This window comes from Sarcophilus harrisii, chromosome 5 (genome assembly GCF_902635505.1).
Source record: "Sarcophilus harrisii chromosome 5, mSarHar1.11, whole genome shotgun sequence".
Classification (NCBI taxonomy): domain Eukaryota; kingdom Metazoa; phylum Chordata; class Mammalia; order Dasyuromorphia; family Dasyuridae; genus Sarcophilus; species Sarcophilus harrisii.
In genome coordinates, this window is record NC_045430.1 from 116,246,857 (window position 1) to 116,263,600 (window position 16,744).

The 16,744-nt window shown below is 33.1% G+C and overlaps 1 protein-coding gene across 1 annotated transcript in view; it reads right to left on the reverse strand.

Moving 5' to 3' along the window:
• Positions 1–2,604: 2,604 nt before the first annotated feature.
• Positions 2,605–16,744, reverse strand: part of GYS2 (glycogen synthase 2) — a 68,931-nt gene continuing 54,791 nt past the window's right edge. The window contains exons 14-17 of the mRNA XM_031938431.1: positions 12,573–12,668; positions 10,844–11,007; positions 6,011–6,091; positions 2,605–3,091 (exon numbers count right to left, since the gene is read on the reverse strand). Coding sequence (XP_031794291.1) covers positions 2,876–3,091; positions 6,011–6,091; positions 10,844–11,007; positions 12,573–12,668 — 557 coding nt within the window. The 3' untranslated portion in view covers positions 2,605–2,875. The remainder of the gene's footprint in view (positions 3,092–6,010; positions 6,092–10,843; positions 11,008–12,572; positions 12,669–16,744) is intronic.

Consider the following 16,744-nt stretch of genomic DNA (forward strand, 5'->3'; position numbering starts at 1 on the left):
TTTTTCTATTGTACTATACTACAAAAATGAACATTTGTGCATACACACACACACATATATATATATATATACATGTACATATGTGTATGTGTGTGTATATAATATATACATATATTGTTCAGTAGTTTTTAGTCAAACCCGACTCTTCATGACCCTAAAGTTGGAGTTTTCTTGTCAAAAATACTGGAATATTTTGCCATTTCCTTCTCCAAATCATTTTAAAGAAAAGGAAACTGAGGTAATCAGAGCTAAGTAACTTGCCCAGGGTCACACAGCTAGTATCTGATGCCAGATTTGAATTCAAAATAAGTCTTCTTGACTCTAGGTTTAGTAGCTACCTTATATACATATACATATTCATACATCTATTTATCTGTCTTCATGTATCTATGTATATTTCAATGTCAGCCAACAAAGAAAAACTATGCATTATTAGAAATTGCCTATGTTCATGATACCTGAACCTGAGAACTCTGTGAATACAATTCCTGTCTAAAAATGATTGACAGTTATAAAGCACCCACAGAACAACCTCTGAACAGCCAGAGCTCAGCACAGACGTCACATCTTATATAATGCCTGAATAATACATAATTATCACAAACTTATTTTTGTATAAATTTAATATATACTTATAAATATACATGTAATGTCTCCAGGTCAGAAACTATTTATTTTCATCTTTAAATATCCAATGCCTAGCAGAGTGCTTGATATTAGTAGGGGGCTTAGTCATAATAATGGCCAATGTGGTAACAACTACTGACCTGCCCTGTCTCCTTTCCAGCCTGGGACTGTGAGAATGATGGAGTAGCAATGATGGCAGCAGGGTGGACGAAGAACTGTATCATAATTCTGTTTGTGTCAAAAAAATGACAAAACACATATTGAAGGAGACTTCATCTCCTCCATACTGAGGTTCAGAGTAACCTACCTCATCTGTTGAGCAAAGGAATGTTTCCAAAGCTTTGTCATTTATATAGCCATTATGTCTTCCAGACCTCCAGGTATTACCATTCCCCTTTCTGCTTCACTCTCTAGCTTTACCATCCACTCTGCTACTAGACCATCTTGTAAGTATTTTTCTGCCCTCAATAGAATTTATTATTCCATATTTATATAGTTTACCTCTATTAGAATATAAGTTTATTGAAAGCAAAGATTGTGATTTTTTTGTCATTTCTATTTGTATCCATATTTATGATTTTTTGGGCAAGACAATTGGGGTGAAGTGACTTGCCCAGAGTCACTCAGCTAAGAAGTATTAAGTGTCTGAGGTCAGATTTGAACTCAGGTCCTCCTGACTCTAGGACCAGTGTTCTATCCACAGCATTCCCAATATGTATTTATGTTTAGCATAGGCTTTAGATCATAATAATTGCCAATAGATTCTTTTGCCAATAGATTCTTTTTCATTCATATACTCATTTATCCACCCATTCATCTGTTCATCCATTCTTATTAAATACTCATTAATTAATAAAGGATTGAGATAATTATCTATATAATTTAATAGTATGTTTGAATATGCCATAGAGAGATTGAAGAACATTCCTGCTACCATGAAACAGACATGCTCAAAATTACTTTAATCTTGTATACCCACAAAAAATTGAAGATGTCTTTCTAATAGAAAGACACCTGGACTTCAACTCAGAAGAGCTTAATACTTAATAGAAAAGTAAGCCATTTATAATCTCTCAAGTTTGAGTTTACTCATCTATAAAGTAGGGATAATACTTGTGGCACCTATAGGATTGTTGTTGAAGAAAACTAAAAATAATGTATACAAAATGTAAATCTTGGTTATTAAGATAAATGGATGTTAAGTTTTTTGCATTTTTATATTGTACATTGTTGGTTTCAAAATTATTAGTATTATTATTCACAAAATATTAGTATATTTTGCTTTTGTCATTTGTTTCCTATGGAAGAAGAGGCCTATGCAAAGAATTAAAATTTTTATTTAAGGAAATTTAAAATTACTTGTATTAGTTATATTATTATTTTGAAAATGAATTTTGATTTGTAGGGAGTGATATTTGAATTGAAAATTAATTCTTCAGGACCAAAGAAGGGTATTTTCCTGTGGATAATGAGCTCTGAGTCATACCAGCTAAAAAGAGAAATCCTTTCTTATGTAGGCAATGACAATATTCATATACACCCCAAATAAGTTCCTTGAGAACAGGAACTGTCTCACTTTTATATGTAAGTCCCTAGTGCGTAACATAGTCCCTGGCATATAGTAATTACAATAAATACTCATTGATTAATTCACGCAATTGGCTACTTTTAAATCATAAGCTCTGGAGCATGCATTATTAGAATCTGGACCTTTTGAAAACAATGCTTTGAGTTGGTAGGAAGGCAATTACTATATTTTTGTATTTAGTACATTATAGGTGATACTTTGTTATAATCCTCAAAAATAAAAAAAAAAAATAGAGAAAAATTTTAGTGTTAAAAGAAACATTTTTAAAAAATATTTTCAGTCTTTCTTGATGGAATGTTTTCCAGATTTTTAAGTTTACTGACTAATCATATTTAGGTAGAGAAATTAGGAGAAATATCCAAATAAATAAAGTCCAGCAAACAAAAGAATGAATTTTGCTTATTGTGTTTTATTCTGAGGATGAGAGAAACAAATTGCCACATATTTTTTGTCTCTTCTGCCTTTTCAGTAGTGACCAGTTTTCCATCATCACTAAGGAAAAGATACTTTCTCTAAAGTTTATTTTATTTCTATAAAGAATTTTTTAGTTATGTTAGTTTAAGTTCCCTAATGTCTTTGTACTTTCTGTTTTGTTCTATTACAGTTCAGTTACAGTTCTTTACATGATAAAGAGCCAGGAAAAGCCAAGCGTACAGAAACTCAATTCTTATGTTCCCCATGTTGCTTTTTCTTTTCATGGGGGACTTGACCCAGAGAAAAGGGAGATTTGATATTCATCCGATCCCTTTCAGCTTCTTCTTCTTCATCATATCTCTCGTCCTCATCTTCTACATCACTGTTATGAGGACTGGAATGTTGAGAGCTTGTGGGTGAAGGTGGCACTGAAGAAGGCCTTGGAAATTTAAAACCTTGGGTCTGGCAGAAACAAACATGATAATTACTGGTTATTCCAAGTTTTATAGAAATTGAGCTATACTTCACTTGGCACAAGTCTACTTAGTAGAATTCTCTCATATACATACTTAATAAAGTATTTGCCAGAATGCTTTCTGCCCAGGTACCACTAATCTGCAATTTATTCTGACTTCAGTGTCTAATGAATAAAGTAACCAAAAACAGTAAAGTCCTACTATCTAGTCCAGTGGAAAGAGTGCTAGATTTGGATTTGAAGAAAATGGATTCAAATATCAGGCCAGTTATTTATTTAACTTAAATAAAGCCAAGTAAGATTGATGACCTTGGGCTCCAGTTCACCTGCAAAAGGAAGGAATTGGATTAGGCAGCCTCTCAGATCGCTTCTTGCTCTAAATGGATGATTCCCTGTTGATCACTTCAAATTCTCTTCTGGTGATAGATCCTCTTTGTAATAAGTTAGTTATTGGGTCAGGAAAATGTTATGAATGGGAAGTTGACACACTTAAAGGTGACAATGATACCTTTTAGTCTGAATCTATTCAGACTTTGACAAAAGTCTTTTGACAAAAGCAACTCTGTTTAGTTCTTTTAAATAAAACTATCCTTCCACTTCCCTTGCCATTTGCTGTTAGAATAGGTGTTGGTGGTGGAACACCTGTTTTATCAATACTGGCTGTGTTGAAGAAGGGATACCTCTACTGTGTATGATTAAACATTAAATCCCTCAGATTTATTAAGAATTTTATTGAAATAAGAATTACTGTGGTTTCATTTTAATATATTAAGGTCTTTTAATTGAGCATCCAATCAAAATAAAGATTACTTGCCTTTTTTAATAGCTTCTTAATGAAGTTTCATGAGACAACTAAGTTACTGTTCACTCATTTCAGTTGTGTCTGATTCTTTGTGATCCCATTTGGGGTTTTCTTGGCAAAGACATTGGAATAGTTTGCTATTTTCTTCACTAGTTCATTTAACAAATGAGAAACTAAGGTAGTCAGTGTTAAATTACTTGTTTAGGGTCACACATAGCTTTTAAGTGTCTGAGGCTAGATTTGAACTCAGGAAGATGAGTTTTCCTGACTTCAGACCCAATACTCTAGCTTCTATTCCAACTTATTACCTCCCAGAAAAGTAAGGTTACGCAGACTATATTGATGAAGACAAAAATGCTTCTTTAAATATTTGGGATCTTATAAGTGATTATTATTTTCCAACCTCCTTCCAAAAACCCATTTGAGAAGTACAAAGTAAGTTCCTCTGGTATTGAAGTCAAAATCTACCCTCTGATCTCCACATCAAACTTCTTTTGGAAATATATCACCTATAGCTATAATGGAATTTAATAGGAAACTTCTATATTCAAATGCCATGGGCTTATTGCCTGGGGAAAATTTTTTTAATGGCATGAAAGAACTGGAATTATGAACCCTAGTGTATAGTGGAAATTTTTAAGCCCTGAAATTCAAACCCTGAAATATGTTGTTGAGCTATAACTACAGTCAAGTGGGACAATCATGTTCACACTCCCCCCCCTCCAAGAGCTAGAAAGTAGCCCCTTGAGGAAAGAAACGTGTGCCCTCTGATAGAGAGGTGTATGTACACTGCAGATATAGGCAAAGGCTCTGAGGTTAATTGGGGCAAAGCTTTATACAGGGCTGAGTTTTGTGAGACATACAGTTGAACAACAAAGCTCAGAATGGAGCAAAAGGAAGCAAAAAGGAGGGAAAATAATGGCAGGTGGCAGATGATCAGAAATCTTGAGGAAAGAACTAGGTGTGGACCCAGCTAAGGAGGTCTTGGATCATTGGAAGCAAGCCTCAGATTTTCCCCTGGCTGGAATCCCAGTGAGTGACAGCCACTGAACACGTCTACTGCAAAGAGATGCCACCGGAGGGAAATTTCCTGATTCTATATGGGCTCAGATATGCATCCTTTATGTTTCCACTAATCTGTTCAGAAAAAATTTTATGTTTTACATATTTAGAACCTGATTTTTTATAAAAGGAAACTTATAGCTAAATATCTTTTCTCCTTTTAAAATGATTTATTTTTAATATTTTTTAAATTGAGTTTCAAATGCTCTCTCTTCCTCCCCCAGCCATTGAGAAGGCAAGTAACAAAATATCAATAATGTGCGTGAAATCATGCAAAAATATATTTCTGTATTGGCCATGTCACATACAAAAAGGAAAAAAAAAAGAAAATGAGAAAATTATACTTCAATTTGTACTCAAAGTTCATTGGTACTCTCTCTTTGGAAATGGACAGAATTTTTTCTTTTCATCACAAATCCTTTGAGATTAACTTGTATCATTGTAGAGAGGAGGGAGCTTACCAACTTTCAGCTATGTTGGCCCTTGGATTCCAATAATGGACTTGTCCTGATTCCTAGGACTTTCCCTTGCAACCCAGTCCTGCCCTATCCGTACCAGAGACCAATCATAGCTAATATTTTAATTTTATTCTACCTAGGGCAGGCATGTTTGTTAATTAGAGGTTTCAAAAATAAGTCCTTCCCCAGCTTCTTCAGAGAAATGAGAGAGTGATCTGTCTACCAACTGAAGAACACTACTCAAGCATTCTCTCCTCCTTAATTCTAGTCTCTTACAAAGAAATATCTGTTTTTTTCACCAAAGCCAAATCTTCAATTTGTACCATTGATTCCATTCAATCCTACTTTCTTACTCACACAGTCATCCACCCTAATATTCATTCTCTTTTAATCTACTTTAATTTGAGTGTTTTAGAAGTACTGTATATTGATTTTTGTCAATAATTAAATGCTATCAGTAGAGATTTGTATGAAAAAGTTTTTATTGAAAGACAAAGAGAGAGAGAGAAAGACGGAGACAGACAGAGACAGAGAAACAGAGAGACAGAAAAACTAAGAGATAAGAGAAATAAACAATTTTTTACCGCTAGTGATGGTGAAGATTCAGCATGAAATTTATCTGGAAAAGCTCTGCTCAGCGTCAAGTGTCTGGCATGCATGTAATACTACAATAGAAAAACAATTTTCCATTTTTTAATGAAATATAATTTTCATGTTCTTCATAGATATGAGTTTCAAAACATTTTTAAAATAAACATTTTGTCCTTTTACATCTGTGGTACTCATGGCACTACCAATAATGCAAATTTGCTAACATGTTGCCTTTTTTAAATCAGCAAAGGTAAGTACCAAGCTGTTTTATTTAAAAAGAAAATACAAGATCTGAGTTTCCCACCAGGTGGCTTTCTACCTGGGCCAAAAGTCCAAGTTTTTGTCAGTCTTTCTTGCACATTAGTCTCCATAAAAGTCCATGTTATTACCCTGCTTAGCCAGTTCTCCTATGGTTCCAAGCAGTATAACTGGTCAGTTTCAGAATTTAATTATTAGAAGAAATCACATATCATTCAAAATGTAAAAATATAGGATCTATACTCCCTAAGTTTTTCAATCCCCTTACTTCTTGGTCATGGTATCACCTCCCTGAAGTCAGAGTCCTCTTCAAGAAAAATAAAAAAACAGCAAACACAACAACAATCTCTGGTTTTCAATAAACCTTCCTGTAATTCCATTGACATAAAAAGAAGCAAATTCTAGTGTTTATCATGCATATATACATAAGAAATAAAATGTATGAATTAGTTTTAATAGTATGATTATTTACCCCAATTCTTCATGCTCCTTGATAAACTTCCCATACCCCCTGGTAGTATTCATATCCCATGGTGAGAAACATGACTTAAAATAAATTTTATAGTGCTTATCTCATCCCTAACCTCATTTCTTCTGGTTTATAACATATCCATCAGACTCAGATTTACTTAACATGCTGTGGTCATAGTTTAATTAAGAAAAAAGAAAAACAAATGGGTCACATTTTCCTTCATGAAACCATTCATCTCTAGCCATCTAATAAGCCTCCTCCTACTTACCCTACCAACTCTTGGGGAATGGTTGGAGATATTCCTGAATCATCTACATCTGTAGTTCATGGAAAGAAATGAGGGAAAACTTTCATATATTTGTGAATTGAGGACCAGTCTCCATTCTTTGTTTACCTTCTAATTGAACTTAATTTCTGGGAATTTCAGTTTTCAAGATCTTTTTTTTTTTTTTTTTTTATAAATTACTCCATTTTCCCCCCTGCTCCATGATCATAATCTTCATAAATCTCTAGCAATCTCATTTACTAATAAATATAGTAGTAAGTGGCATATTACAATCTGGTCTACTTATGAAAGCCCAATAGTTCCAATGCAGAAGCAGATGCCTCATATCCAGCATCTTTTGCTTGCCAATCAGAACGTATTGTTTTGAGAGCTAGTGAAAAGAAAAAGAAACAGTCAACCTTTTATGTCAGTGTGTAAATCCTATGCTCCTTTATCCTGTTATGTGGCCTTCTCTTCATTGCCACTATGCATTCCCCAAGATTTCCAGGGAGGGATAATGATAATTCTATTATATTTTAGCCTGTTCAGTCCATAACTTGGTCTCACATTTTCAATCTTCCTATGAATATCAGGACCATCACAAATCATTTAATCAGTCTTTCCACAAGGCTCAGAGTAAGATAAATCAAATAGATAGAAATCAAGGCATAGATACAAACTACAGAATATAGAGGAAGAAATGAAGGGACTACTATACTGAACTTGATTTTGAACACTTCAGGTCTAAATTACAAATGAAAAGAACCTTGGGCAAGAGTGTCTACTAACATGATAGTGAATAGTCTACTATGCATTTCAAATGTTGGGAAAGCAAATTCAAAGTATTTAGATAAAAAGCAAAATATAATGTCCTAAATGTATGCAGAAGTCACACTAAGAACAAAAAAGGAGAATTATTTCAATCAATCAATCAACAAATGTTTATTAAATGCCAGACACTATACCAGCTGTTGGGGATACGAAGAGAAAAATTTAAAAATCCCTGAACTTAAGGCACTTAAAAGACTGGTGTGGTTCAATATGGATCTCATCCCCTCAAAATTTTAAAAGACCCTTTTGGAAGATAGAAGCAAAAGCATGCCACAGAAAGCAACCATACAAGAGTAGTATAATCCTTTGTAAGTATAGTGTCAAGGTTACCTAAGCGCTCCGAAAAAGCTAAAACTAGTAGTGCATGATTAAGATAGCAAAATACAAAAACAAAAAACATTTAAGATTATGTTGGAAGCAAGAGAAAGATTCCAAAAGGGACAGGAAACTACTTACGGTAGAACAAAGTAAATGACATGGGAAGGCAGAACTATTCAATTCTTCTTTTGCTTCTGTTTTTTTCCCCTAAAAATACTGAACACAACTATCATATTTCCCTACCTTCTTTTTTCTTGGATAAACATCCCCAGTTCTTTCAACATGACATAGACTAAAGGTCTTTCACCATTTTGATTGACTTCTTTAAACGCTCTCTGATCATTGTCCTTCCTAAGTTGAAGCGCCCAAAAGTAAATGTGATACTTACATTATGGACTGACCAAGGTAGAAGATGGAGAGACCATCAACTACTTCTAGAAAATGCTTCCCTTAATTGAGATTGCATTAACCTTTTTGACAGATATCTTTTACAGTTGACTTGTAAGCAGAACTCCATTCTGCTTCCATCATCACCTGAAGGACTTGTAAGTTTCTCATTTCAACATGTCCAAAACATAACATTTCATATTTAATCTCTTTAAACCTTTCTCTTATATAAATTTGCCTGTTTCTATTGATGACACTATCATGCTTATATTTGACAAGATTTGTAATTTCAGAGTCACCTTTAACAATTTGTTCTCCCTCAAACATCATCTCTCAATCAGTTGCAAGTCTTATCTATATTTATTCTTCAAAATCTAATTTGTGCTCTAATCTGTTCTCTCTCTTACACTAACAAAGCTTTTACTTTAGTTCAGGATCTCATCAATTTTTGTGTAGACTATTGTGGTCCTTTCCTCAATTATCTCCCTCCCTTCAATCTCTAATCGCACTAATCCATTCTCCAAACATCTATCACATTGATATTTTTAAAAGACAACTGAGCAGATCACCCTTGATCCCCCTCAAAAATCTTCAATATCTCCCTATTGATCCCTGAGTTTAAAATTTTTTCAATAGTTTTCATGACTGAAGAATTTACAAAAAGAAAACTAGAGAGGACTTAAAGAAAATTATTTAAAACTACTACATTCAATATTATGACACAAAACTGAATAAAGAATGAATATTTACAAAGATATATATATGTCCAACTTTATATTTAAAAGGCATAGACACCAAAAAAATTCAAACTCAGAAGGAAAATTGTGAAAGACATAAATGAAATCCAAAAGAAAATTAGCTTGCCCCTGGATAAGGGAGATATTGTTATATAAAAATTGGAAACCACTGGCCTGTTTTATTTTTTTATATTTTTCCTAGTAAATTTATTTATTTTTAATACATATAACTTTATGAAGAGAAAAATCAGAGCAAAAGGGAAAACCATGGGAGAGATTAAAAAAAAAGAAAAAAAGAAGTGAACCTAGCATTTGTTGATTTACATTCAGTCTCCTTCATTATTTTTTCTGGATGCAGATGGCATTTTCTGTTCAAAGTCTATTGGGATTGCTTTGGATTATTAAACCACTGAGAAGAACCATGTCTTCCATAGTTCTTCATCACACATTCTTGCTGTTATTGTATACAAAATATTCCTGGTTCTGTTTGTTTTGCTTAGTATCAATTCTTGTAAATTTTTCCAGGCCTTTCTAAAAATCAACTTATTCATTATTTTTCATAAAAAATAATATTTCATTACCTTCATCTACCACAATTTATTTAGTCATTCTCTGATTGACGAGCACCAACTCATTTCTAATTTTTTGCTACCACAAAAAAGCTGCTACAAACATTTTTTGCACATGTGAATCCTTTTCCCTTTTTAAAGATTTCCTTGGGATACAAACCCAGTAACTGTCCTAGGTTTTAATCATGTCTATGCCTGGTTCAGGTAGATCAAAGAAAGAGGTCGTGAGAGTTGAGGAATTAAGATGTCATTGTATTCAAAGCAGAACAGCTTGGAAGGAGTCAAGGTAAAAAAAAATACTCAGAGCCAAGTATTGAACTTAATTGGGAAGAGAGACACTAACTGATACCTGGAAGTCCAAAGATAACAGCAACAAAGATCAGGCAAAATGGAGTGAATTTTAAAAGAAATGAAGTATCTGCTGGATTATAATGACAGATGAAGAGACTGAAAGTGGAAATGGAAAACAAGGAGTACCCAAACTTTCTTTCTTGGACCAGTATGATAGGCAAGTGAGAAAAAAAAATGCTTAAAGAAGATGCTAAAAGATATTTTGTCTTCAGGGGAAAGATAGGTTTCAAAAAAGACAGAAAGAACATGAAAGAAAGAAATCTTAGGATGAATGGGGAGTTTGTTAACAATACAGGAGAATTGCAGTGGAAAGGAAGGGCAAAGAGGATAAGAACTAGAAACAAATGTGACTGAGTTAGTTGTGCAGTAAGGATGGCAGTCAGCATCTTCCCTCTTCAGCATACTAGATGTAGATTCCTCACAGACCTACACTGATCCCATGTTAAAGCTTACCATCTCATCAGGCACACTCACCTGGGACAGTATAGACCCAGCATAGAGGTAAAACCTGGGATCCTGAAAGGTGATAACTAGAGTGAGAGAGTGGGTTGGTCAAGGGAAAAGACCCTGAACCATTTTTGTGCCTAAAGAAAGGCTCTGAGAGCTTAAATGTAGTTCAAAATCTAATGTTCACTTACCCTGCCTAAGTATTTCCAGTCCAGCAAATCAGAAAGTCTCTCAGTTCTATTTCTCTGGATAATTCTCTGGCGACGAGATTGTTTGCAGAATCCATATAGAAACTGAGTAAGCTGATTGCAGGACTCATCTGGTGAGCAGAACCTCCGATCAACAATGTAAATACCTGAAGAACATAAAGCCAAAACACTGGTAAAATTCAGTTTTTTATGAAGTAAGCTTTCTCTTTGCTTTCCTTTCTTTTTTCTTCTTCCCCTTATACCCTGATTATATTATTCTCTTCCTTCTTCCTTCCCTTAGATTACCACCTATTTTCCTTCTTGCCTATCCCGAACTCCTTTCTCTATGTTCTTTGGTGGGGTACCTTTTTAATGGGAAAACACGTTTAAATAACACATTGATAACTTTAATAGAGTAGTACTGGTAATCCAAGTTAATGTGAGCTAACAAGAAGGCAAACTGCTCCTATTTAAATAATTTATTCCTTAGAGCAGTTCTCATTTTGGGGTCTATGAACCTGTTTTCAAAAATATTTTGATTAGTATTTCAATATAACTGCTTTCCTTGGTAATCTCATATACTTTATTTTATACATTTAACAACATTTTTCTAAAAAGAGGTAGCAGATCATAGACTTCACTAAATCATGAGCTGAAAGGCTGATGATACACAAAGGGTTAAGAATAAGACTTTAGAGCAGTGGTTCTCAAACTTTTGTTCTCAGTATCTTCATGTTGTTAAAAAAAACTATCGAGGATCTGTTCAAAGAGTTTTTGTTCACATAGGTTATATTTATAGCTATTTACTACATTAGAAATAAAAAATAATTTTGAATTTCTAGACCCTCTGAAAGGGTTTCAGAGACCCCAACAATTCTTTGGACTACACTTTGAGGACCACTGCTTTAGAGCCTCTCTCTTGGAAAAAAAGGAAAACTCTGCTATCCTTTTTGGAAATATATTTAAAAGCCAAATCAAGGATAAAGTCAGTAATAATACATTTTATCAATTTACTCAAATCTTCCCCTCCCCACCACACACTTTGATTATTTTAATACTGATTCTGAACAGTAGAGGGCAAAGCTGATACATAGAAAGAAAAGGAATTGTTAGATTAAGTGAAAGACCATAGGGTTTAAAGCTGAAAGGTAATTTAGAGATCATCTAATCTTCTTAATTTTACTGAAGAGATGAAGTCCTAGAAAGACTATTTTTCTGAAACTTACAGAAACTTACAGAAGCAGGAAGTGGCAGCACAAGGATTCAAACCCACAACTCCCAAGTCCAAATTCAATAAGCTTTCCACCAATTTTCTCTGCCCATCCTAATGATAATGGCCTATTTGAGATATTGAGACATATTAAGACTTAAAACCTTGCCTTATCTACAGCAATAGATTGAATCTAATTTTCATTTAAACCAAGAATATAAATATCAATTAAATGTGTTCTTCATTTTATAGAATCAGATATACAAACCAAAAACAGGTCAAGAAAGAGAATGAGTGAGGAAGTCAGAGAGAGACAGAAGCAAAGAGAGAGAAACAAAGACATAGAGAAACAGAGAGATTGAGAGAGATGATAGAGGAATTCACAGATAGATGATAGACATGAATAAATGAATAGATGAAAAGACAGATAGATTAAGAGAGTAATATCATCAAATATATGTATGTATATATACATATTTAATCCATCTTGTCCTAGGTTTAGATGAATAAATAAAATCTTACCATAAGCAGCTGGGTCAGTTACGTGTTCCTGCATGAAACAGCCGAAGCCAGACAGGTTTGTTGTCACACTAGGAATGCCCATCACTGTGCACTCAGCTGTCAATAGACAGGGGAAAAGTTCTATTTTATACTTAGAACAGAATTATCCTTTGTAGACAATAGACCATAGTTTTCATCTAGCTAGTAACAAAAAAAATTCTGATCTAAATAGGAATGGTGGTTAACGTTTTCCTTCATCTAGAATGCATTTGCTTACTTATATCTTACATAGACCTAATCCTAAATTTGTGAAGTAGTAGCATTCCCCATTTCTGTCCTTGACTGTCACCCTTTCCCATTCCACAAGCACCAGAAGACTGAAGTTCGTTCCCTTTTGTCAAAGCCAGGAAAAAATTAATGATTTTTTTTACATTTAAACTACAAAATATTCGTAAGACTTGGTGTTACCCTATCTCTTACAAATACAATTTTAATTTTAATAGAATTTTAATTTTAATTTAGAATTAAAATAGAATTTAATTTTAATAGAAATCAAAGTTTTAACTTCAAGTAATGGATATCTAACCATTTTCATCTTCACCACCAAAGAACCTTGTAGAATAACCCTCAGTTTGTTTGGTAAATCAGCCCAGAATACATAAAATAGTTGTGTAAAGAATAGAATGAAGATGTTAATTTTGGTAAAGTGTAAGATTGGATTTTTTTTTAATCTTGGTTAATTACATTTAGATAGAAAAACAATATAGCACAATTTTGTTTATATACTATCTCTGAAACAGACCTCCATTTATTTATATGAGAGCAAATCAAAATTAAGGCAGCTAAGTGGTTCAATGTAAAGAGCTAGCCCTGGAGTCAAGAGGACCAGAGTTCAAATTTGAACACATATGTGCTGGTTGTGTGACCCAAGCATGTCACTTAACCCTATTTGCCTCAGTTCCTCAAATGTAAAATGAGATGGAGAAGGAAACAGAAAACCATTCTCGTATCTTTGCCAAGAAATCCTCAAAATGAGGTCACAATGAAGCAGACAGAATTAACACAACTCAACAACAAAACAAAGTTGTTAAAAAATTATTTTTATTAGTTGTATGTTTTGCAGTCTTAAGTCTATGAAGATATGCGTTATGTTCATAGAAAATGTACATTTCAACCAAGATAGAGGTTGCATATCATTAAGATGTGTTTGTTCTATAGAATCAAATATATGAACCAAAAAAGAGGCTTAAAAGAGAATTAAATTTCTTAGAGTCTTAGGTTTTTGTAAAAATGTACTTCTCTTCAGATTAAAAATAAAAATAGGGGAGACCGAGCTAATTAATTTTTCTGAGTTTCCTGGGAGAGATTACAAGCATAATTATCAATACAGTAAAGATTTTGAAAAATATAAAATTAATTCATAAAGGGAGAAAATGTGGTTAATAAAATACAAGACAATTTGTTAATTATTTTAGATTAGAAACATATTGTAAAAGTCCAAGAATTAGTCAGAGGGCAAAATTTTAGGGTAAGGTTAAGGAGAGAGAAGTTTAGCCTTCCTATAACCCCTAAAACTCAAAACACTTAGATAATCTTTACTTTGTCTCTCAGTAAAAATATATGTGTGTATGTAACATACGTACACATGTATATACATTTTTTCTCTTTACATAGTCTACAGATAATTAGACAATATATTCATTAAAATCAGGCTCTTGTTTTTTATTATATATTCCTAAGCATAACACAGAAACCTATATATGCAAAATAAATTGTAATAAAATTAGTTTACATATTTGTTCACATTCATATGTTTGGACCATAAAAATATATTACTTAAAGGATCATTTTTAATCAGTTACACATTTCCTTCATATTCAATGATTAATTTTGGGAAATATAAGGATACTATGATAAATGAAAAACCAAAATATCTGTTAATATAAAATGAAAGGAAAATAAGGTATTACAAACTGCTTTAAGAAATTTATGTGGAATATTCAACAGTAACTAACTTCACGTGCCAATGTCAACCATTCAAAAATGAAACTAAACTCACTGAAGCTGAACTAATGTGAATAGCTCTCTGACTTCTTTTACAGAAAGTCAATTGAATAGGTTACCGTGTCCTACATATCAGTAATCCTCTTTACTCTCTCAAGAACTTGAAGTTTTGTTTTTGTTTTTTTTGAGGGGGAGGTAGTTTTCAAACACTGATTAACTTGCTTCTTAGAAGAAAACTGAACAGTGAGATTATATTCTAAGTCCATTTATAAAGACCAACAATTTTTTTACCCTTTCTATTGCAGAGACAGAAAGGCCTTTCACACTGCATTTTATACTTTTTTGGACATTAGAATTCACTTTTTTAAAACACAATTTTTCAAAAACTAAACATACTGAAGATTTTTTTAATTCTTCATTGCTTTTGTCAACCCTGCTGTCCACAGTTCCCCAACCTCTGCTTTCCCTTTATCTGAGTCTTTATGTGGTTGTTATTCAGTCATTTCACTGAATTTGATTTTTTATTGGGCTTTCCTTAGCAAAGTCTCTAGAATTGTTTGCCATTTTGTTCTCCAGATCATTTTACAGATGAGGAAACAATGGCAAACAGAATTCTGGGACTTGTAAATTTCTGAGGCCAGCTTTGAACTCTGGCCTAGCACTCTATCCACAATATCATTTAGCTACCCTACTTTGCCTTAATTGGATCTAGAATTAATAATTTCACAAATATTATTGTATTACAAAGATATAATAGTTCCTTTGCTATTGATTTTAAAATTGATTTTTTTACTGAAACTTCTTTCTTTAAAATAACAAAGGAAATGTTTTCTAAACAAATAAAGAAGTATATTTCTGGTTATCAGACCAAAAAGCCATTATTTTCTTTGTTTTAGATATGAAATTAATTTTTTGTCTTTTAATTAGACATCATAGCTCCAGCTAAAAAGTGATCTATCTTGGTGATAAAGGTAACAGTGCTACTGGATCCCTGAAAAACCAATGAAGTAATGGCATCAAGAATAGACTGTGGAAAAGAATAATTCCTCTATGGTTATAAGATGTACCACTGCATCATGTTGCTATGTTCCACTTAAAAGTATATTCTCTGGAAGTTATTTTAGGGAAGATTATTCATTATTTTTTTTAAATCCTCTCATTTTTTCATTGAAAATACTAAGAGGTTGAAAAGGATATGTGTATATTTCTACATGTAGAAAATGGGTTTTTAATCTGTGATCCATAAACTTTTTTTAAAAAAATCTTGATAGCTATATTTCAATATAATTGATTTCCTTAGTAATCCTACATGATTTGTTTTATGTATTTAAAGACATTATTTTGAAAAGGGATCTATAGGGTTCACTTGACTGGCAAAGGGGCCAATGAACCACACAAAAAAAGCTAAACTTCCCTCCCCTAATATAGAGGAAGACAGGTATATTGAAAGATAAGTGGATTGCGTTTAGAGTAAGAAATTCCTAGGTTCAAATCCTGTCACAGACATTTATTAGCTATGTACTTTGCTCTGCTTCCTCATCTTAAAGGGAATAATTAAAGTATTTACTTTTGGGGGCTTATTGTGAGGATTAAAAGGTAATTCATGTAAAGTACTCTATAAATTTTAAAGCACTATTGAAATGTTATTATCATTATTATTTACAGTCAGTAATTATCCATAGTAATGGATGAAACTAGAAATGCATAAAATAGTGAATGCAATTATCCCTTCCATATTAGGGGGATTAAGGATGTGGCACCCAGAGATATGGAAAATCTGCATGAAATTTTTTATCCCCTTTTTCATATTAAAGAAAAAGTCTGAGTTATCATGCTATTAAAAGATAAAATATATTATTATGCCTATATCTTATGCATTTCAGAGTTTCTATTTTGTATAGAAGTTTCTATTTTGTATTTTTGTATAGGCCAGCAAAGAAACATATTTTGCTCTGGTCCTATCTTGTCTTCTTCTTTTTTTTTTCCCTGAGCCATTGGGGTTAAGTGACTTGGCCAGGGTCACACAGCTAGGAAGTGTTAAGTGTCTGAGGTCAAATTTGAACTCGGATCCTCCTGACTTCGGAGCTAGTGCTCTATCCACTGCCCCACCTAGCTGCCCAGATAGTGTTGTCTCCTTTCCTCTGCCTTCACTTCCAGATCAATCCTATTCTCTTTTTTAACCCCACAAA